Source organism: Leopardus geoffroyi, chromosome B4 (assembly GCF_018350155.1).
Source record: "Leopardus geoffroyi isolate Oge1 chromosome B4, O.geoffroyi_Oge1_pat1.0, whole genome shotgun sequence".
NCBI lineage: Eukaryota > Metazoa > Chordata > Mammalia > Carnivora > Felidae > Leopardus > Leopardus geoffroyi.
In genome coordinates this window covers 58883374-58906635 of record NC_059341.1, presented here as the reverse complement: position 1 = coordinate 58906635, position 23262 = coordinate 58883374, and the positions used below count along the sequence as shown (strand labels likewise).

Below are 23262 nucleotides of genomic sequence, written 5' to 3'. Positions count from 1 at the left end.
ACAGCTGGCCAGTTCTGCATTTTGTATGTTTTCTTCCTTCTTCCAGGCTGGACATATGTAAGATTTCTTAAAACAGGAAATGACTCAACATTTGCCCAAACATGACAAATCAGGCAAAATTAAACGCACTGATACAGAACCCACTTCCTTCTGCTTCTTGGCAGAGGCTCCCCATCTGCATATTGCTTCATGTTACCCATTAGGCTTTAGTTAAATAAGATCCTTCCATGTTAAACTGTGTGCTCCCTGAGGATGGGGACTGCTTTTTCATCACCTAGCATTCTTCTAGCACTTCTAGATTTAATGTCTTCCTTAAATCATTAGACATTTAATAAATAGGATATATAAATGAAGACAAGGTTCTAATCAGGAAAAATGTTTTAGGCAGAAGAGTTCTGTACTCAAGAACAGGTTTATCATATATATGACAATACAGGTAGACCTATAACATTGGAAAATGTGAGTACAGTGTACATATGTGCAAGAAAAAAACACCTTGGCTTTACGCACTCAGTTGCCACTCTACAAATGCTGAATGTAGTGTACTAGTCATTGCAGAATATCCAAGAATTTTTTTTCCAAACATTTATATTCTAGGCATTGTCATAGGTGCTTACGATCCATTAGTGAATAAAACAAAGGTCCCTGCCATTGTGGAGCTTACATTCTAGCAGAGGAAAGCAAAAATCATCTTACTTTTTATGTTTATAGTTTATCTAGTATGTCAAAAGGTGCTAAGTGCTAGGGAAAAAAGTGCAGGTCAGGCAGGAATCATGGGGCTAGGGCGGCATACGATGGCAAACAGGGTGTCGGAGGAGGGGGCACTCAATGAGAAGGTAAGATCTAAGCAAAACTTGAAGGTGGGGAAGTAGGCCAAGTGAAGAAAGCAAAGGAAGAAGAAAAGATGATAGATCATGGGGTGTATGTGGCGGAACATCAGACCCCTTGTCAGTCATTGTTTGGACCTTGGTTTCTCTTCTGAAAGGCAACACCATTGCCTTGTCCTGACCGGGCGGTCATCTAATATTACATTTTAAATGGATTTTTCTGTACTGAGAAGCGACTGTAGGAGGCCAAAGATGGAAGAGAGGCTCGTTGCGAAGCTCTATGACCAATTGTATTTGTTTTTATATTGACAGGAACCCTTGGTAGAAATTAAAGCTTATCGACAACTGGCCCTGCTAAGTTCTGCTTTTGCATTTGGTTGGAGCAAGTGGAATGTAGAATGTGGTTCAAAAAAAGTTATAGTTAAGGTAGAGTACGCAAAAACCCATAAAACTTTGTCCTCCAAAAGAAGATAAAAAGCTAAATGAATGTAGGGCACAGTTTCTCCTCTTGAAAAGGTGAAAAAAAATTAGCATCCAAAATAGTTTTCAAACTTCACTTTTGTTTATTTTGTCAAAAATATAAAGCCGAACTATGTAAAGATCATGCCTTCATTGCCCAGTATGGTGTCAAACCCTCTTAACTTTAGGCTAATGTCCTTATCTCTCTTTACCTCAACACAAGAACAAATGGAAGCTTTTAATGTGAATATATCTATGATTCACAAACGTTTTCCTCAGAGATGGGTAGGCCTCCAGTTTAACTTTCTGGCACATTTACTGCCTGAGAACAAAGGTATCTTATCAAATTCTAAATGCTGACTGATGAATGTTCTAGCATAAGTGAGCCACCATATTTACTTGTGTATTTTGAATGTAAGCTCCTTGAGGATAGGGTTTATTGTTGCAGTTGCTACTTGTTTGGTTTTCTTTCTTTGTTATATCCCCAGAACCTAGAATAATACCTGGCACATGATAGCTTTTCAACATTATCAAAATGTATTAATTCATTCAACAGAGATAAGGTCTATAAACACATGGTTTAAGAAATGGGACACTAAGAATGTTTCTTTTACATTAGGAAGTTGGGGGACTTAGTTCAAATTACACTCTGCTAAAATACCTAATAGAAGAAATATTAATGGATTTCTCTAATTTTCTTTTTCTTTAGCTGAGGGAACACCTTACTGAAGAAGAACCTGTTCAGGATCCTAACTGGACCCTTTTAATGTTTAGTGGTGACAGAGCACAGAGGCTCAAAATCAATGAAAACAGTGAAACATTCTCTGAAGCCCTTAAAGAAGAAACAGAGTTTCATTCTACTCTGTATCACCTGGTTAAGGATTTTGCTTCCAAAGAAGCAATGGAGAAAATTAGGAGCTCCAAATGCCAGTTTATTGATTCTGTATGCTATATGCTACTCTCGACGAGATTACTCACCTACTCTTAATCCTCAATGGTAAATTTTGTTCAGTATGAAGAATCAAGCAGTTTGGAGAAAAAAATGAGGTTATTCAATAAAATGTAATGAGTTGATATATTTCTAGTAGGTTATTAAAATCTAGTCAGCATTTTATACTCAAATGTTATTTTTTAAAAAGTGGGGTGGTTTTTCCCATGAATACTTTTTCACTGTATGAAGATTTGAATGGTTCTTTATTTCAATAAATTTTAAACAACATATAAGATCGCCTCAAAAAGCTCATTAAAAGATCATAGGTAGGCTTCCTCCCCATTATATTTTATTTGGGAGGAAATCACAGAAAGAGGGAATGTAAAATATCTTGCAGTCCTTCTGAGACCCTCTGGTTCTATGCTATAATTTCCCAGCTAAAAATGACTAATTTACAAAGTTCAGATACTGAAACTTTAAAAATGAAGACACACACATTGAGATGTGCTCTGGTCACACTGGTGGTGGTCCATTGTGTTGGAGTCTAGTAAATGGCCACAAGATTTGTTCTAGAGACATCCAGGAGTCCCCATCTGGTGTGGGAGCAGCATCCACAGACTTCTGGAAAAATCGTCCTGTGAGGAAGCTCATCAGAGCTGCAAACAGTACAATGAATGCAACAGAAAGCCAGAGTGCCTTATTAGCTTTTCTGATGGAAGTCTTGAGATTTGTTGCCCAGGAAGCTATTGTGTCATAACTATAAGGAAAATACAAAGTCAGTATTTGGTAATAGCAACAATCTGTTATTAGAAACACTCCTTTTGCCAACAATACCAATCAAATCCTTGATCTGCCACCAACACTGCCTTGTAAGAAGCTACCTAATGTGACCTGCTGTCTTGGTTTGTACTACAATTTGCCCCCATCCCCACCCCCAATAATTTTTAGAATTAGAGAAATGATTTAGAGTTAAATAATGCCTGAGACAGACACCTAATTTTCAGATCATCACCATAGCATTTCTTAACTATTAACAAGAACATTTGAGTATTTATCTCATTCTTTCAATTGAGTAAGGCAACTTCTATTCCTACAGTAGAAACAAAAATGTTATTTTTGGGGTAGAGCATATGTGTGTCTATACCTATGTCACATACTTCTCACCAAACCCTGGACTTTTGCTATATTGAAATTTAAACTATTTTTAGAAACCCCCATAAGAAAAGATTATTATATCATAGGTCTTTGAAAAATAGTTAACTGTGTTAGACACTACACTTAGCATTTTACATGTGCTAGTTATTTAATCATGACAACAAAACAGTGCCACAGGTGCTACCATTATCATTCCTATCTTCTAGATAAAGAAACTGGTGTTCAATAATGGATGAACTTGCCTAGGCCATCTGACTCCAGGGCCAAGTTCCTAACACTGAACTCTTACACATGCAGGCATAATTCCTGTACACCATGCGAAATTTGTTTTTTTACCCTAAATTTAACAATTTGACAAGTCTTTTAGTACTTTGACTAAAATTAATACTGTTAACCCTGCCTTATCTTTCCCCATTCTATGAAAATGGTATCATGAGCAAGTAGACAACTTACACTGAAGAGCCATCCCATTTTGATGGATTATTTCTCTTTTCAGAAAGACTTGGCTTTCTTGTCCTTTCTACTGTTTCTTCTCCAGATGGTTCTGAGTCATCTTTACTTCTGTAAATAAGTATTTTTAAAAATGTTTGAAACTATGGATTATGTACCAGATTATTTATAAAATATTGCTAGATTGTACTACTAAAGAGGCTTTAGATATATATTTTTCTAAAGCAAAACAACTAATTCTAAAATTCAAATCACTAAATTTATGTTTTTAACCATTTATAGGAATTTAATTTTTAAAACTTACTATATTTAGGAAAATGTTTGTTGTAGAAAGTTGAGATACTATCCAAAGCAAAAGGAGAAATTTACAAAGAACATGCAGAAATTAGTTATCACCACTCATAATTAACCAGTGTTATTAATCTGTGATTTCTTTCCCTGTTTGTGTATGTGTAATGATACTTTAAAAAAGTAAAAAATCATACTTTAAAAAAAATCATACTTTAAAAAAATCATACTTTAAAATTAATCGTATTTTTTTATTCAATATGTAGTAAAATATTTTCTCCTTCTACCATATAATTAATCTATTAACAGTGGATTTTATGCTAAACTGGAGTAACATCAAAATGCCATTTCTTCTTTAAAAATCTTAATTTTGAAAGATTTTATAAATCTTTTTATAAAAATTTGTTTATAAAAATATGTTCAGTACAAAGCTAGCTACAATTAATATTTAACGAGCTGAGAAATAGTATGATTTTATTTGAAATACTTTCAATCCAATTGCTATCTACAGAGGAGTTCCTTTAACCTGAACAAAACTTGTTTCATTATCATGTTCACTAAAAAGTTCCTAGTTAGATTTGAATTTTGAAATTAGAAGCTCATTAGGCCCTCACTGTTGCCAAAGGGAACTGTTTCTCAAAGTTTTTTTTTTCTTTTTTTCTTTTCTTGTTGGACTTCTATAGGGAATGTGTGTAGATGGTTTTAGTGTTTAAAGGAAACAAGGTCCAAATGCCTGGATTCAAGATTTCAGTTTTTTTGTTTGCAAAGACTTCTCAGTAGAAATCATACTGTACTAACAAAAAAAAGACAGATTGTAATCTTTTGGAGAAAACTTGATTTTTTTTCACCCAGGTAAGAAAACTCCATTACATTTGCTCTAAATCTGAAAAGAACTTTCAACATATGCAATAGACTCCCAGGATTATTTAAAAAACAAAAAAACTGAGGGTAGGCACTATGTCTTACTCTTCTTTATACCCCTTAGGATCGAATGTAGTATATACCACAGAGTAGGCAGGCAACAAACATGTATAAAAAGAACATAAAGCCATTTCAGTCAGATCTCTACAGATGAGGAAACAGACCAAATAAGGTTAAATAGTTTGTCCAATGTTCACCCAGGACTTAGAGGCAGCATTTCTTCATGTCCCTTCTCCTCAGCTGTCTACCTTTTGCTATAGAAGATTTTATTTAACTTGCTACACAGACATATAGCAATATAGCATTTTACGTTTCCCCTACTGTTCATTTACACATAAAGGGAAGATAGATGTATATATAATGCACATAGTTTACATATGTGCCTATATGCTATAATATGCTATACATATATATAATTCATGTTTTGTTTTGTTTTTTAATCTAAGTAGATGGACATTTTACTTCTGTGGCTCTATACTGACCTTTCTCTCAGATGGCCAGATTACCTATACAGGAAAAAAATAATCTTCACAATTCTGGCAAATTTAAGGGTCTTCTCTAACTCAAGACCTCAAACCTTAGGTACTAAAGAGTGAATGTATTTGCAAATAACATTTATAGAATGCTCTACAGTTTATAAAAGTCTTAATGAATTATCTTTTTGATGATGCAGCATCGATCTCATTTCCATAGAGTGAAAGTGATCCCCACTATTTCCCAGTTCACATCAGGTTAATAAACACACCAAGCTTCACCTACTTTAGTTCACATTTTTCTTCTTCAGCATCTGCCCAGGAATAGGTGCTAATAAATCGATGTAATGAGGGACGGTGTTCACTCTGCTTTGACCCCAAAATACGCCTAAATAAAGATGATTATAGCCACTTGTCAAATTAAATATATCCGTAGCCATTATCAATTTATAAGTACTATTTTTTGTTGGCATATTCACATTATGCTTCATTACAAAACTTCATGGTTATACACCTATTTTGATAATTATTGTGCATGTACTCTGTGTAAATCAAATGTTACTCTATTACTTATTGCAAACATTTACTTCAGTCAATTATAAAACAGGAGGTGGTTCCCAAAGGGCAACCATAAAATTACACTTACCAGCTGCTTGACCTCCTACTGAATCGGTCATTTTCCATCCCAGCCACCTTTAAAATTCAGAAATAATTTAAAAAATAATGAAATGTCAATTTAGTGAAGTTTATGTTTTGTTATATGAAAATTAGTTTGCTTTTGGCTAAGAACACTTAAGAATTTGCTTACCATTCCTGCATTTCCTATATTTCTGGGCAAAGAGGCAATGGTCACTCTCCGAAGAGAAGATGGCTACCCGAAGAGGGCAAAAAGTACATTTAGAAAATTATCCGTATTTTATCATTGTATATATATATATAACACTAGTGGATATCCTTGTACCTACACATACCTGCATTTGGTCATTGCTGAGTTAAACAGTAGACACATTTTGTTATGGCCAAATTGCCTTCCAGAAATATTCTACCAATTTATATTCTACCTCCTCCCAACACCCGATGAGTATAATTTTTGCTGGTCAGATACGGCTTTTTGTTTCGGTTTCTAGTAACATTGAACATTTTTTTAATGTTTAATAGTCATGTATATATCTTCTCTGAGAACTATCTGTTCATGATTTTTGCCCATATTATTAATGATATTTCTGACAGAAATGTTTTTCATGGTTAATGCAGCCAAATCTGTCTTTTGCTGTAGTGTTTCTTTTATGCCTAGGTTTTCCCCAACTCAAGAGGCGATAAATATGTACCTATTTTCTAGCTTTTTTTTTTTTTTCGTGGTTTCACTTTTTCCATTTAACACACTTAAAGATGGGCATATTTTGATAAATTGATATATTTACATATATTTACATTGAGATTTGCACAGGAAAATGTGATATACTACTATGTGGTTCTTAAAGTTTAAGTATAACTTCAGGAAATAAAAATGTAATATTAAATGTAGGAGATAGACTAAAGAAGCTTAAGGTGAATTCTTAAACCACCATTCCTGATTTAATTGTATAGGTTAGTTGAATATTAAAAATATAAAATTTCAGTCCAAGAAACTTGGGTTCTCAACATGGTTCTGCCACTACGTGATCATAACTCATCACTTAACTTATGGGAAAGTGATTTTCCTCATTTGTGAAAGAGATTTGGATGGAATGATTTTAAAGTCTCTTGCTCAAAAAAGTCTGTGAAATCCTGATTTTCAAACTGGCAAAAACTGCTGGTTGACTTTCAAGATCCCATTTTCCCTTTTTCACTTGGTGTAAAAAAAAACAAAAAACCTCCTTGAGTTTCTAGTTAGGCACAAAGACTCCAGAATTAAAAACGGGTTTTCCAGCCTCATTTTCAACCAAGAAACAAAAGGGAAATGTTATCTAGGATTTCTAGGAATTGTCATGAGAGGGAGAGGGAATATCCATTTTTGCTTCTTCCTATTTCTTAGAATATGACTCCATGAGGAGTTGGTGCTCCTGAACCGATGAAGCCATCCTAGACCTTAAGGTGGAAGCAAAGGGCTGCGGGTGATGAAGCAGCGAGAGGAGACTGGGCCTTTTGGATTTTGTGAAGCTTCTCTACCATTTTGGGACTGCTTATTTCCAACTCTGGTTTTAGATGAAAGAGAAACTATCTGGTTTTCCTCCTGCTTTTGGAGAAACTTAATTGATGTACACATACAGTAAGTATAAAAGCATACATATATTCACACATAACTACATAAACACAGACATATGATTTACATGTAAAGCCATGTTTCAAATAATATTTTAAAACCATCTCATCGGTAACATTTGATAGACAATTAGTAATTACCTTGGAGTTTAGAGAAGATGAGCGTCTTTTAATTTGGCAGTCATCTGAAAGGAAAAACACATTTGCACATTTTAGGAATTACATATGCAATTTTTTGCAACAGTCTTAATTCTTTACAAAGAAGAGCAAAAGTCAGAAAATAAGACCCCAGAGACTACTGAGCAATAAAAGTATCTGGTTATTATTTTGTGATTCATAACAATTACCACTTTAATTGATGGAATGCAATCCTCTATGTCACTACAGATGTCCACAATGCTTACCCAGCACATAGGAGGCACTAAATAAATGTATGCTGAATAAATGAAACTACAGATCAGAAGATTATCAAATGTGATTACTTTTTCTAGAAAAGGGAACAGATCATTAGAATAATTCTGTTCAGAAAGGTTCACACTATTTAAAACTTTATATAAACCTTATGTTTTAAGGTATTTTCCATGGTCTCAGATGTCTGTTATCCAATCCATCAGCCAGCTTACTATGCCACAGTCATTCCTTCTTTGAGAAATACAAAACCATTGTTGATGAAAGTGGCTCATTTAACCTACTGTGCTTTATGTGTGGAGAAAAAGCCAATTCTAACATACCCTAAATAGGAGAACATTAGGTAAACTCGATGGGTTGTATTACATATATTCTTTCATGTCAGCAATCTAATTTAATGAATTTTTTGGTATCATTACCAAAGAATCCTTCTGGTCTCTCAACCTGTTTTCTAAATAATATCTATAGCATTTGGGCTACATAAATAACAGGAATGAGTTATTCTTCTAACATAACCTTAACCTAAAGTTTTTATATCAAAGACATAATAGGAATTTGTAAGAGAGAATGAAAGAGGAGAATGTTAGAAAAACATAACTGATACTATTAAATTTTTATTACCTTCATCTTCAAGAGGATTAAAAGATCTTTCATTTTGCAGAAGAACCTGTTTCAGTTCTTCTAATTCAGCATGCTCTTTGGCATACATTCTCTTCAGGTTTTCTACATGCTGAATCATCACTTCAACTGCTTTACTAACTCGGCTTTCCTAGTAGGAAAAAAAAGAATAAATTTACAGTGAAAATACTATTCTTGATATCCAGTTAAAAAATGGTGATTAGGCACATGCATTTATCTTTACTCCATCCCTAAATTCCCCTAAAGTGACAATAAAGGCATTTTTTTAAAGAAGACATGAGTACACAAAGAAATAGAACAGAAGAAGATATAATAAAATTTTGAAAGCTTGCTAGTAGAAGGACTAGTGATGAATGTCTAAGACCCGAAAAAGCTGAACTCTAAAAAAGAAAAAAAAAAAAAAGCAGTAAGCCTGCAAGCAACCTGCACTGCACCACAGAAAGCCATGCAAGCTCAGGATTTAAAGGTGCCTCTGAAATTAAACTTGAAGGTAGATATATAACAGAAGAAATGGTTGAAAATCTGCATAAAAAGTGATTAGATCCACAGATCTCCTTACTCAGACCAGCTGAGCAACTTCCCTTCATCACTTTGCCAAAAGACCACAAAGGTTGAATATTTGGAGAGAGAGAAACAGCCTGTGGATTGGGCAGTCACAGATAGTTGGTGAATGAATCATACAGAAAAGAAGAGGTTAAGCAAAAGTCTGTATACATACTAAATAGTGAGATACCTAGCCTGATTTCTCCCTCCAACTTGCAAACACTGGCAGCCAGGCTTATACTCTCAAAGCAGGTGGTTGGAAGGTTTTCCTCTGAGGAATCTAACACAGCAAGATAAAAGTCTTAACATTACTGACATTAAGAATATCCCAATGAGACATCCTAGCTTGTGTGAAGCTCAGAGACAATGAGAACCTCCCTGCCCAGCATATACACAGCTCCCATTCAGCTATATAGTGGATCATCACTAATCAGAGAAAAGCCTCTAACCATGAAAGAGGAAAATCCACACTAGAAAAGCAAGCTGGAGGAGATCAACTACCCAAAGTCTTTGAAGAAACTAGAAATATCGTCAGAGTTAAGATTAAGGGTTGCATCCATGAAGTAAGAACAAGATCTTAAAAAGCTGCATGTTGAAAATAAAGTTTGGGGATTAAAAATATGACAAAAATACATAACTCAAGAGAAGAGCTTCAAGGTAAGGTTGAGGAAATATCCCCCCAAATGGAGCAAAAACACTAAAAAGTAGAAAAGAGATGAAAAAGGACCTGTTCAGGAGATCCAACAGGCAAAGAACAAGAACTCAAGAAAACATAGGAAAATTCCACAGAATGTAGAAAAAGGAAATAATTTTTTTAAAAAAATCTCTAGAACTCAAGAACTTGCCAGCTTATATCCACCCAGGGCCTGTACATGAAAATAAACTCATACCAAAAAAAAGGACAGTAGGGAGAAGAGGATATCCTAAAATCTCTGGAAAGTAAGCAAAGGCATAAACAAAAGCTCAAGAGTCAGAATGGCATCAAACTTTGACAGCAACACCAGAAATTAAGAAGGAAATGAAACAATGCAAGAAAAATTCTAAAGGAAATTATCTCTAACCTAGAATCTATCACCCAGCTAGACTATCAATTAAGTAGGAAAATAAAAACATTTTCAGTTATATAACGTCTCGAAAAGTTTAACTCTCAGGATTTTTTTTTAATTGAAGTATAGTTGACATACAATATTGTCATAATTTCAGGTGCATGATATAATGATTTGACAATTATGCATTATGCTTCATTCACCATCATAAGTGTAGTTACCATCTGTCACCATACATTATTACAATTTATTGACTACATTCCCTATGCTGTACTTTTTATCCCTAAGACTAGAGCTTTAATAACTGTAGATTTTTACCCCTTTGTATATTCCTGCCTCCTTTGTTGCAGATTAATTGACCATATATACATGAGGGTTTATTTCTGGGTTCTCTATCCTATTCCACTGATGTATGTGTCTACTTTGGGGTAGTGCCATACTATTTTGACTGCTATAGCTTTGTAGTATATCTTGAAGTCTGGCAGTATGATACCTCTATCTTTGTTCTTCTTTCTGAAGATTGTTTTGGCTATTCAGGGTCTTTTGTGGCTCCATATAAATTTCAGGATAATTTATTCTAGTTCTGTGAAAAATGCTGGTGGTATTTTGAAAGTAATTGCATTGAATCTATTGATTGCTTTAGGTAATATGGACATTTTAACAATATCAATTCTTTCAATCCATAAGCATGGACTGTCTTTCCATTTGTGTCATCTTCAATTTCTTTGTTTTATAGTCTTCAGAGTACAGGTCTTTCACTTCCTTGGTTAAATTTATTTCTAGATATATTATTATTATTGGTGCAATTGTAATGGGATTGTTTTCTCAATTTCTCTTTCTGCTACTTCATTTTCAGTGTATAGAAATACAAACAATTTCTGTATATTGGTTTCGTATCCTGCAACTTTACTGAAATTAATTATTAGTTCTGATAGTTTTTTGGTGGAGTCTTTAGGGTTTTCTAGATATAGTATCATGTCATCTGCAAATAGTGAGTTTTACTTCTTCCTTACCAATTTAGATGCCTTTTATTTCTTTTTCTTGCTAATTTCTGTGACCAGGACTTCCAGTACAATGTTGAAGTGGTGAGACTGGACATCCTGGTCTTATTCCTGATCTGAGAAGAAAATATTCCAGCTGTGTATGATGTTAGCTGTGGGTTTTTCATATATGACCTTTTTTATTTCCCTCTAAATCCCCTTTGTTGAGTTTTTATCATGAATGGATGTGGAATTTTGTCAGATGCTTTTTCTGCAGCTATTTAGATGATCATATGGTTTTTAACCTTCATTTTGTGAATCTGATGTATTTGCACATATCGAATCATTCTTGAATACGTGGAGCAAATCCCACTTGAATGTGGGGAATGATTCTTTTAGTGTATTACTGGATTTGGTTTCTAATATTTTGTTGAGGATTTCTGCAATTATGTTCATCAGGGATATTGACCTGTAGTTTTCCTTTTTTGTAGTGTCTTTGGTTTTGGTATCCAGGTAATGGGGATATTCACAGAATGAACTCATAGAGTTCATAGAATGAATTTGGAAGCTTTCCTTTCTCTTCTATTTTTTGGAATAATTTGAGGAAGATAGGTACTACCTATTCTTTAAATGTTTGGTAAGAATTCACCTGCAAAACTATCTGATCCTAAACTTTTTTTTGTTGAAAGTTTTTTGATTACTGATTCATTACTAGTAATCCTGTTCAGATTTTCTATGTCTTCCTTATTCAGTTTTGGAAATTATATGTTTCTAGGAATTTATCCATTTCTCCTATGTTGTTATATTTGTTGATATATAATATTTTATAGTAGTCTCTTATAATCCTTTGTATTTCTGTGATATCAGTCATTATTTTTTCTCTTTCCTGATTTTGAGTTCTCTTTTTGTTAATGAGTCTAGCTAAAGGCTTACCAATTTTCTTTATCTTTTTAAGAAAACAGCTCTTGTTTTCATTGATTTTTTGGGGGGGGGCCTCTATGTCATTTATTTCTAGTCTGAGCTTTATTGTTTCCTTCCTTCTACTAACTTTGGGCTTTGTTCTTTTTCTAGTTCCTTTACGTGTAAGGTAAGATTGTTTGAAATTTTTTTGTGGTTCTTGAGGTAGGCTTGTATCATTATAAAATTTCCTCTTAGATCTGCTTTTTCTGCATCCCAAAGATTTTAGACCACTGTATTTTCATTTTCATTTGTGTTTATGACTTCCCCTTTGATTTCTTTGTTGGCCCATTGGTTGGTTAGTAGCATATTGTTTAGCTTCCTAGTGTCTGTGTCTTTTCAAGTTTTTTTTTCTTAAAATTGATTTCTAGTTTCACACTGTTGTGGTTGGAAAAGATGCTTGATTTCAATCTTATTTATTGAGATTTTGTTTTTGGCCTAACATGATCTGACTTCGAGAATTTTCCATGTGCACTTGAGAAGAATGTGCATTCTGCTAGTTTGGGATGGAACGTTCTGTATATGTCCATTAAGTTCGTCTGGTCTTAATGTGTCATTCAAAGCCACTGTTTCCTCATTGATTTTCTGAATGGATGATCTATTCATCGATGTAAGTGATATATTAAAGTGACCTCCTATTACTGTATTACTGTCAATTTCTCCCTTTATGTCTATCGATATTTGCTTTATGTATTTAGATGCTTCTATGTTGAGTGCATAGATATTTACTATTTTATATCCTTTTGTTGGACTGATCCCATTATCATTATGACCTTCTTTGTCTCTTGTTACAGTCTGTTTAAAATTCTATTTTGTCTGGGGCGCCTGGGTGGCGCAGTCGGTTAAGCGTCCGACTTCAGCCAGGTCACGATCTCGCGGTCCGTGAGTTCGAGCCCCGCGTCGGGCTCTGGGCTGATGGCTCAGAGCCTGGAGCCTGTTTCCGATTCTGTGTCTCCCTCTCTCTCTGCCCCTCCCCCGTTCATGCTCTGTCTCTCTCTGTCCCAAAAATAAATAAACGTTGAAAAAAAAAATTTTTTTAAAAATTCTATTTTGTCTGATATAATATTGCTACCCCAGATCTTTTCATTTTTATTTGCATGAAATATTTTTCCATCCCTTTACTTTCAGTCTATATGTGTCTTTAGCTCTGAAGTGAGTCTCTTGTAGGCAGCATATAGACAGGTATTGTCCTTTTATTCATTCAGTCACCCTATGTCTTTTGATTAAAGCATTTAAAGTAATCATTGCTACATATGTACTCATTGCCATTTTGTTTTTTTTTTTTTTTTTTTTTTGTAGTTCTCTCTTCCTTTCTTCTTCTCTTGCTCTCTTCCACTGTGATTGATGATTTTCTTTAGTGTTATGCTTGGATTCATTTCTCTTTATTTTTGTGTATCTATCATAGGTTTTTGGTTTGTGGTTACCATTAAAATTTGTATCTAACATCCTAAGTATATAGGAGTCTATATTAAGTTGACAGTCACTAATTTTGAACACATTCTAAACAAACTACATTTTTACTCCCATATTTGGTGAACAGAAAGGAGACCAGTCTTGCTGGAGTGCAATAATTCAGGAAGATAAACTTAGGAAATTAATTTCAAGATGTAAGAGGGTAGGGGAATCATGTAGATCTTTTTAAGCCACCATAAGGATTTTGGTTTTTATTCTGAAAAAAACTGAGGAGCCACTGGAGGACTTTGAACCAAAAAGAAACATGATCTGGCTTAAGTTTTGAAAGTATTACTCTGGCTGCTTTATGGAGAACAGATTATGTTGCAGGGAGTATTTGGTTTGAATGCAAACACGCAGACCATTTAGAAAAATATTGTATTAATCTCTAAAACATAGAATGGTAGCTTAGATCAAGGTGGTAGCAGTGGAGAAAGAAACATGTGGTTGAATTCTGGATATATTCTGATGGTAAATAGGATTTTCTGTAGCATTAGAGGTAGAGTGTGAGAGAAAGGTGTTGAGAATTGCTCCCAAGGATTTTCAATATGATAATCTGGAAGGGAAGTTACCCTTGACTGAGATAAGGAGATTATGAGTAAAACCGGTTTTGGAGAGACCATGGGCAGTTTATTTTTATATATGTTTGAATTGTTTGTCAAATAATACATATATGTTGTTTGAATTGTCTGTCAAACATCCAAGTGGAAATGCTGCATCTGTAGTTAGTATATTCTAGTCTGGAACTCACAGCAATGGCTTAGGATAAGCATGTGAATTTTGGAGTCATCAGCTGACTACATAAGATGGTATGGGGATTGAAGAAGATGAACATTACATGTACAAGGATGGAGCCCTGGGCCCCACTGATGAGGCCTGGGAGAATGGTGGGACCCACACAGGAGCCTGGAAGGGAGTGACCCATGATGTAGAGAGAAAAATACAGGAGAATGTGGTACCTAGAAGCCTAGTGAGGAGAGTATTTCCAGGAGGAGAAAGAGCTCAACCATGCTGAATATAGCAGATAGGTTAAGAAAAATAGGTAGGTTGCCTGGAGGGAAGATGGCAGCGTAGGAGGACGCTGGGCTCACCGCGCGTCCTGCTGATCACTTAGATTCCACCTACACCTGCCTAAATAACCCAGAAAACCGCCAGAGGATTAGCAGAACGGAGTCGCCGGAGCCAAGCGCAGACGAGAGGCCCACGGAAGAGGGTAGGAAGGGCGGCGAGGCGGTGCGCGCTCCACGGACTGGCGGGAGGGAGCCAGGGCGGAGGGGCGGCTCGCCGGCCAAGCAGAGCCCCGGAGGCTGGCTTGCAAAAGCGGAGGGGCCTGACGGACTGTGTTCCGACAGCAAGCGCGACTTAGCGTCTGGGAGGTCATAAGTTAACAGCTCTGCTCGGAAAGCGGGAAGGCTGGAGGACAAAGGGAGGGAGAGCTGCTGAGCCCCCGGAAGACAGAGCTCAGTTTGGTGGGGAACAAAGGCGCTCGCCAGCGCCATCTCCCCCGCCCATCCCCCAGCCAAAATCCCAAAGAGAACCAGTTCCTGCCAGGGAACTTGCTCGCTCCGCGCAAACACCCAACTCTGTGCTTCTGCGGAGGAGCCAAACCTCCGGCAGCGGATCTGACTCCCTCCCGCTGCCACAGGGCCCCTCCTGAAGTGGATCACCTAAGGAGAAGCGAGCTAAGCCTGCCCCTCCTGCCCCTATGCACCTTGCCTACCCACCCCAGCTAATACGCCAGATCCCCAGCGTCACAAGCCTGGCAGTGTGCAAGTAGCCCAGACGGGCCACGCCACCCCACAGTGAATCCCACCCCTAGGAGAGGGGAAGAGAAGGCACACACCAGTCTGACTGTGGCCCCAGCGGTGGGCTGGGGGCAGACATCAGGTCGGACTGTGGCCCCGCCCACCAACTCCAGTTATACACCACAGCACAGGGGAAGTGCCCTGCAGGTCCTCACCACGCCAGGGACTATCCAAAATGACCAAGCAAGAATTCCCCTCAGAAGAATCTCCAGGAAATAACAATGGCTAATGAACTGATCAAAAAGGATTTAAATAATATAACAGAAAGTGAATTTAGAATAATAGTCATAAAATTAATCGCCGGGCTTGAAAACAGTATAGAGGACAGCAGAGAATCTCTTGCTACAGAGATCAAGGGACTAAGGAACAGTCACGAGGAGCTGAAAAACGCTTTAAATGAAATGCAAAACAAAATGGAAACCACCACGGCTCGGATTGAAGAGGCAGAGGAGAGAATAGGAGAACTAGAAGATAAAGTTATGGAAAAAGAGGAAGCTGAGAAAGAGAGAGATAAAAAAATCCAGGAGTATGAGGGGAAAATTAGAGAACTAAGTGATACAGTAAAAAGAAATAATATACGCATAATTGGTATCCCAGAGGAGGAAGAGAGAGGGAAAGGTGCTGAAGGGGTACTTGAAGAAATCATAGCTGAGAACTTCCCTGATCTGGGGAAGGAAAAAGGCATTGAAATCCAAGAGGCACAGAGAACTCCCTTCAGACGGAACTTGAATCGATCTTCTGCACGACATATCATAGTGAAACTGGCAAAATACAAGGATAAAGAGAAAATTCTGAAAGCAGCAAGGGGTAAACGTGCCCTCACATATAAAGGCAGACCTATAAGACTCGTGACTGATCTCTCTTTTGAAACTTGGCAGGCCAGAAAGAATTGGCACGAGATTTTCAGTGTGCTAGACAGAAAAAATATGCAGCCGAGAATCCTTTATCCAGCAAGTCTGTCATTTAGAATAGAAGGAGAGATAAAGGTCTTCCCAAACAAACAAAAACTGAAGGAATTTGTCACCACTAAACCAGCCCTACAAGAAATCCTAAGGGGGACCCTGTGAGACAAAGTACCAGAGACATCACTACAAGCATAAAACATACAGACATCACAATGACTCTAAACCCGTATCTTTCTATAATAACACTGAATGTAAATGGATTAAATGCGCCAACCAAAAGACATAGGGTATCAGAATGGATAAAAAAACAAGACCCATCTATTTGCTGTCTACAAGAGACTCATTTTAGACCTGAGGACACCTTTAGATTGAGAGTGAGGGGATGGAGAACTATTTATCATGCTACTGGAAGCCAAAAGAAAGCTGGAGTAGCCATACTTGTATCAGACAAACTAGACTTTAAATTAAAGGCTGTAACAAGAGATGAAGAAGGACATTGTATAATAGTTACAGGGTCTATCCATCAGGAAGAGCTAACAATTATAAATGTCTATGCGCCGAATACCGGAGCCCCCAAATATATAAAACAACTACTCATAAACATAAGCAACCTTATTGATAAGAATGTGGTAATTGCAGGGGACTTTAACACCCCACTTACAGAAATGGATAGATCATCTAGACACACGGTCAGTAAAGAAACAAGGGCCCTGAATGAGACATTGGATCAGATGGACTTGACAGATATATTTAGAACTCTGCATCCCAAAGCAACAGAATATACTTTCTTCTCAAGTGCACATGGAACATTCTCCAAGATAGATCATATACTGGGTCACAAAACAGCCCTTCATAAGTTTACCAGAATTGAAATTATACCATGCATACTTTCAGACCACAATGCTATGAAGCTTGAAATCAACCACAGAAAAAAGTCTGGAAAACCTCCAAAAGCATGGAGGTTAAAGAACACCCTACTAACGAATGAGTGGGTCAACCAGGCAATTAGAGAAGAAATTAAAAAATATATGGAAACAAACGAAAATGAAAATAGAACAATCCAAATGCTTTGGGATGCAGCAAAGGCAGTCCTGAGAGGAAAATACATTGCAATCCAGGCCTATCTCAAGAAACAAGAAAAATCCCAAATACAAAATCTAACAGCACACCTAAAGGAAATAGAAGCAGAACAGCAAAGGCAGCCTAAACCCAGCAGAAGAAGAGAAATAATAAAGATCAGAGCAGAAATAAACAATATAGAGTCTAAAAAAACTGTAGAGCAGATCAACGAAACCAAGAGTTGGTTTTTTGAAAAAATAAACAAAATTGACAAACCTCTAGCCAGGCTTCTCAAAAAGAAAAGGGAGATGACCCAAATAGATAAAGTCATGAATGAAAATGGAATTATTACAACCAATCCCTCAGAGATACAAACAATTATCAGGGAATACTATGAAAAATTATATGCCAACAAATTGGACAACCTGGAAGAAATGGACAAATTCCTGAACACCCACACTCTTCCAAAACTCAATCAGGAGGAAATAGAAAGCTTGAACAGACCCATAACCAGCGAAGAAATTGAATCGGTTATCAAAAATCTCCCAACAAATAAGAGTCCAGGACCAGATGGCTTCCCAGGCGAGTTCTACCAGACGTTTAAAGCAGAGATAATACCTATCCTTCTCAAGCTATTCCAAGAAATAGAAAGGGAAGGAAAACTTCCAGACTCATTCTATGAAGCCAGTATTACTTTGATTCCTAAATCAGACAGAGACCCAGTAAAAAAAGAGAACTACAGGCCAATATCCCTGATGAATATGGATGCAAAAATTCTCAATAAGATACTAGCAAATCGAATTCAATGGCATATAAAAAGAATTATTCACCATGATCAAGTGGGATTCATTCCTGGGATGCAGGGCTGGTTCAACATTCGCAAATCAATCAATGTGATCCATCACATTAACAAAAAAAAAGAGAAGAACCATATGATCCTGTCAATCGATGCAGAAAAGGCCTTTGACAAAATCCAGCACCCTTTCTTAATAAAAACCCTTGAGAAAGTCGGGATAGAAGGAACATACTTAAAGATCATAAAAGCCATTTATGAAAAGCCCACAGCTAACATCATCCTCAATGGGGAAAAACTGAGAGCTTTTTCCCTGAGATCAGGAACACGACAGGGATGCCCACTCTCACCGCTGTTGTTTAACATAGTGCTGGAAGTTCTAGCATCAGCAATCAGACAACAAAGGCATCAAAATTGGCAAAGATGAAGTCAAGCTTTCGTTTTTTGCAGATGACATGATATTATACATGGAAAATCCGATAGACTCCACCAAAAGTCTGCTAGAATTGATACATGAATTCAGCAAAGTTGCAGGATACAAAATCAATGTACAGAAATCAGTTGCATTCTTATACACTAACAATGAAGCAACAGAAAGACAAATAAAGAAACTGATCCCATTCACAATTGCACCAAGAAGCATAAAATACCTAGGAATAAATCTAACCAAAGATGTAAAGGATCTGTATGCTGAAAACTATAGAAAGCTTATGAAGGAAATTGAAGAAGATTTAAAGAAATGGAAAGACATTCCCTGCTCATGGATTGGAAAAATAAATATTGTCAAGATGTCAATACTACCCAAAGCTATCTACACATTCAATGCAATCCCAATCAAAATTGCACCAGCATTCTTCTCGAAACTAGAACAAGCAATCCTAAAATTCATATGGAACCACAAAAGGCCCCGAATAGCCAAAGTAATTTTGAAGAAGAAGACCAAAGCAGGAGGCATCACAATCCCAGACTTTAGCCTCTACTACAAAGCTGTCATTATCAAGACAGCATGGTATTGGCATAAAAACAGACACATAGACCAATGGAATAGAATAGAAACCCCAGACCTAGACCCACAAACGTACGGCCAACTCATCTTTGACAAAGCAGGAAAGAACATCCAATGGAAAAAAGACAGCCTCTTTAACAAATGGTGCTGGGACAACTGGACAGCAACATGCAGAAGGTTGAAACTAGACCACTTTCTCACACCATTCACAAAAATAAACTCAAAATGGATAAAGGACCTGAATGTGAGACAGGAAACCATCAAAACCTTAGAGGAGAAAGCAGGAAAAGACCTCTCTGACCTCAGCCGTAGCAATCTCTTACTCGACACATCCCCAAAGGCAAGGGAATTAAAAGCAAAAGTGAATTACTGGGACCTTATGAAGATAAAAAGCTTCTGCACAGCAAAGGAAACAACCAACAAAACTAAAAGGCAACCAACGGAATGGGAAAAGATATTTGCAAATGACATATCAGACAAAGGGCTAGTATCCAAAATCTATAAAGAGCTCACCAAACTCCACACCCGAAAAACAAATAACCCAGTGAAGAAATGGGCAGAAAACATGAATAGACACTTCTCTAAAGAAGACATCCGGATGGCCAACAGGCACATGAAAAGATGTTCAGCGTTGCTCCTTATCAGGGAAATACAAATCAAAACCACACTCAGGTATCACCTCACGCCAGTCAGAGTGGCCAAAATGAACAAATCAGGAGACTCTAGATGCTGGAGAGGATGTGGAGAAACGGGAACCCTCTTGCACTATTGGTGGGAATGCAAATTGGTGCAGCCGCTCTGGAAAGCAGTGTGGAGGTTCCTCAGAAAATTAAAAATAGACCTACCCTATGACCCAGCAATAGCACTGCTAGGAATTTATCCAAGGGATACAGGAGTACTGATGCATAGGGGCACTTGTACCCCAATGTTCATAGCAGCACTCTCAACAATAGCCAAATTATGGAAAGAGCCTAAATGTCCATCAACTGATGAATGGATAAAGAAATTGTGGTTTATATACACAATGGAATACTATGTAGCAATGAGAAAAAATGAAATATGGGCTTTTGTAGCAACGTGGATGGAACTGGAGAGTGTGATGCTAAGTGAAGTAAGCCATACAGAGAAAGACAGATACCATATGGTTTCACTCTTATGTGGATCCTGAGAAACTTAACAGGAACCCATGGGGGAGGGGGAGAAAAAAAAAGAGGTTAGAGTGGGAGAGAGCCAAAGCATAAGAGACTTTAAAAACTGAGAACAAACTGAGGGTTGATGGGGGGTGGGAGGGAGGAGAGGGTGGGTGATGGGTATTGAGGAGGACACCTTTTGGGATGAGCACTGGGTATTGTATGGAAACCAATTTGACAATAAATTTCATATATTAAAAAAATAAAAAAATAAAAAAATAAACAAAAAAAAACTGAGAACAAACTGAGGGTTGATGGGGGGGTGGGAGGGAGGGGAGGGTGGGTGATGGGTATTGAGGAGGGCACCTTTTGGGATGAGCACTGGGTGTTGTATGGAAACCAATTTGACAATAAATTTCATAAAAAAAAAAAAAAAAAAGAAAATAGGTAGGTTAAGGCCAATTAGAGCAGATTTCAGTGAGAATGGGAAGGGACAAATTAGAGACCATGAGTACAATTCTGTTGAGGAAATTTGCTGGAAATGGGAGCAGAGAAACAGGGTGGTAGTCAAAGAAGAAAGGGTCAAAGATTATTTTATTTGTTTTTGTGTTTTTTTCCATCTTAAAGACACTATATATGTGTTCTCATGAGAATGATTCAATACAGTGGGGAAAGTTGAAGATTTTTGAAGGAAAATAGAGAGAATCAGACCCCAAGACTCCAAGTAAATCAGGAGGATGGATTCTGGTATACAGTTGAGATGGTTAGCCTTAGACAGGATTAGAAACAACTCATGTTTTGTACTGTGAAGGAAGGCAAAGTATGAGGGTTGAGATGTTACTAGGTTTGGAACTTGTGGCAGTTCCCTTCCAAATGACTCCAAGTTCTCCCTGAGGCAGGAAGCAAAGTCGTTATTTGATAGAGAAGATGGGGAAGGACATGATGAAGATTTGAGGAGAAAGGAGAAAATGTGAAATTGATATTTGGAACAGATGATTTAGATGACTGCCCCTGGATAATGCTGTTATGAGAGGGTATTTTTTTTTTACATTTTTATTTGCATATTCCATTTTCCATTTTTTCCATATTAAATAAGTAAATCTTGTACAACACGGAAGTATTTTTAAAAAAACTTCTTCCTAGAAGTGTAATCCATAATCTCAGGGGAAATAGTAATTTTTAGTAGTTTCATCATAGCAAAAGAAACGGAGACAGATTACCTGATTAATGGCTCCAAGCATCTCAGCCCTACTGGCCACTCGTGCAGTGCACTGGCTAAGGAAAGTAATACTCTTCTCCAGCTTCTTAACAATTTCCTGGGCATGGTTGTCATCTTCACAAAGTGGTGTTAAAGACTGCACAGAAAGTAAAGTATTAAAATATATGCAACCCAAGTATTCAGCAAATGATTCTAACACTATGTTGTAAATACAAATGACAGTCACATCTCACTTATGTTGGTGGAAAGTGAAAAGCAGCAGCAAAGACCAATAATGAATGGTATTGAAATATTAATATCATTGTTGGCTATCAAACAGACTATGCAGATGTTCACAAAACTTTTTATATCTAGTATTGATCTCTTCCTTCTTTACTTCCTGAATTTGCCATTCTTTTGTGCCCATTTCTACCTACCACTTTTCCACTTAACAGAATAGGATATACTTAACTGGTAATGGTAGAGAAATTGTGCTTATGAATGAGAAATTGTGCTTATGAATGTGCTTATTGTATAAGGAGCATGGTTTGAACTTTTAAGAAAAGTAGTGAAATATACTACATTTAGATATGGCTCTGACTTATATACTTCCTCTTGTATTGATTACAAAGCATTATTGGGCAGGTTATATGGGTATGCCTGCACTGCCTCATGAATATTTCTTTCAAACCTGTGCCCTTTCCTGATGGAAGACCATCCATTTCACTAGGGTAGAGACAGAATTAAGTGGACAGATTTGGAAACAAACAAGCCACTGCTTATTAGCTGTGTTTCCATGAGTGAATTTCTAAGACTTGCCCAAATCTAAAACACCATAAATTTTGTATATGATTAAAAAAGGAAAAGTTGTGTCAATAAAATTATAAGGCATCACTGACAATATTGCATTGTAATCCTAAAAATATTATGTAAACATTTCTGTTTGCTCTTTCTTCATCTGCCAGATGGAGACAACTATGGGAATTCCTTTCCAGGAATACCGGGACATGAGTGGTAATATATGCAAATTGCTTTTCACACAGTAGATGCTAAATAAATGTCAGCCACTTCTGAAACAGAAACAAACATGTGAGTTGCAGCTGGAGAGTTGCTAACTAACTGTAGTGGCCATTGTCAGACACATAGTTTCCTATTGTAGTTTAAATAACCACATTCAATTGGGAAAGGAAGAGCAGATGTTAGTTGTCAGCCAAACAAAATATGGTTTTACCAGAATTGAATCATGAAGAAATAGAAATTTTGAATAGAACAATAGCTAGTACAGAGATTGAAGCAAAACTCCCCCAACAAAGTCCAGTAATGGTTGGCTTCATTGGAGAATTCTACAAAACATGGAAAGAAGATTAAAACCATTTTTCTACAACAAGTGTTGGCAAGGATGTGGAGAAAAAGGAACCCTCATGTGCTACTGGTGGGAATGCAAACTACTACAGCCACTATGCAAAACAGTATGGAGGCTTCTCAAAAAATTAAAAATATAACTACCCTACAACCTAAAATTGCATTACTGGGTATTTATCCCAAAAATACAAACACACTAATTTTGAATTAGGATCCATGCGCCCCTATGTTTAT

The 23262-nt window shown here is 36.8% G+C and overlaps 2 protein-coding genes and 1 long non-coding RNA gene across 13 annotated transcripts in view; 2 read left to right on the top strand and 1 right to left on the bottom strand.

The window, feature by feature from the left end:
- The window catches only part of DNAI7 (dynein axonemal intermediate chain 7), a 76886-nt gene extending 68578 nt beyond the window's left edge, over positions 1 to 8308 (top strand). For 7 of the 8 annotated variants that reach the window (XM_045465445.1, XM_045465448.1, XM_045465449.1 and 4 more), the window contains 2 exons: positions 1140 to 1253; positions 1996 to 2506. In XM_045465445.1, coding sequence (XP_045321401.1) covers positions 1140 to 1253; positions 1996 to 2274 — 393 coding nt within the window. In that variant the 3' untranslated portion in view covers positions 2275 to 2506. Of the gene's footprint in view, positions 1 to 1139; positions 1254 to 1995; positions 2507 to 7518 lie in introns of those variants that run through there. The other variant, XM_045465450.1, reaches the window with a different exon arrangement.
- IRAG2 (inositol 1,4,5-triphosphate receptor associated 2) overlaps positions 2462 to 23262 on the bottom strand; it is a 142430-nt gene continuing 121629 nt past the window's right edge. For all 4 annotated transcript variants that reach the window (XM_045465457.1, XM_045465454.1, XM_045465455.1 and 1 more), the window contains 8 exons: positions 21689 to 21823; positions 8775 to 8922; positions 7887 to 7930; positions 6313 to 6375; positions 6151 to 6197; positions 5791 to 5892; positions 3826 to 3933; positions 2462 to 2974 (listed from right to left, as the gene is read on the bottom strand). In XM_045465457.1, coding sequence (XP_045321413.1) covers positions 2731 to 2974; positions 3826 to 3933; positions 5791 to 5892; positions 6151 to 6197; positions 6313 to 6375; positions 7887 to 7930; positions 8775 to 8922; positions 21689 to 21823 — 891 coding nt within the window. In that variant the 3' untranslated portion in view covers positions 2462 to 2730. The remainder of the gene's footprint in view (positions 2975 to 3825; positions 3934 to 5790; positions 5893 to 6150; positions 6198 to 6312; positions 6376 to 7886; positions 7931 to 8774; positions 8923 to 21688; positions 21824 to 23262) is intronic.
- LOC123591326 lies at positions 13448 to 22567 on the top strand. The gene is made up of 2 exons (XR_006709232.1): positions 13448 to 14812; positions 20916 to 22567. It is a non-coding gene; the product is annotated as an uncharacterized LOC123591326 (long non-coding RNA).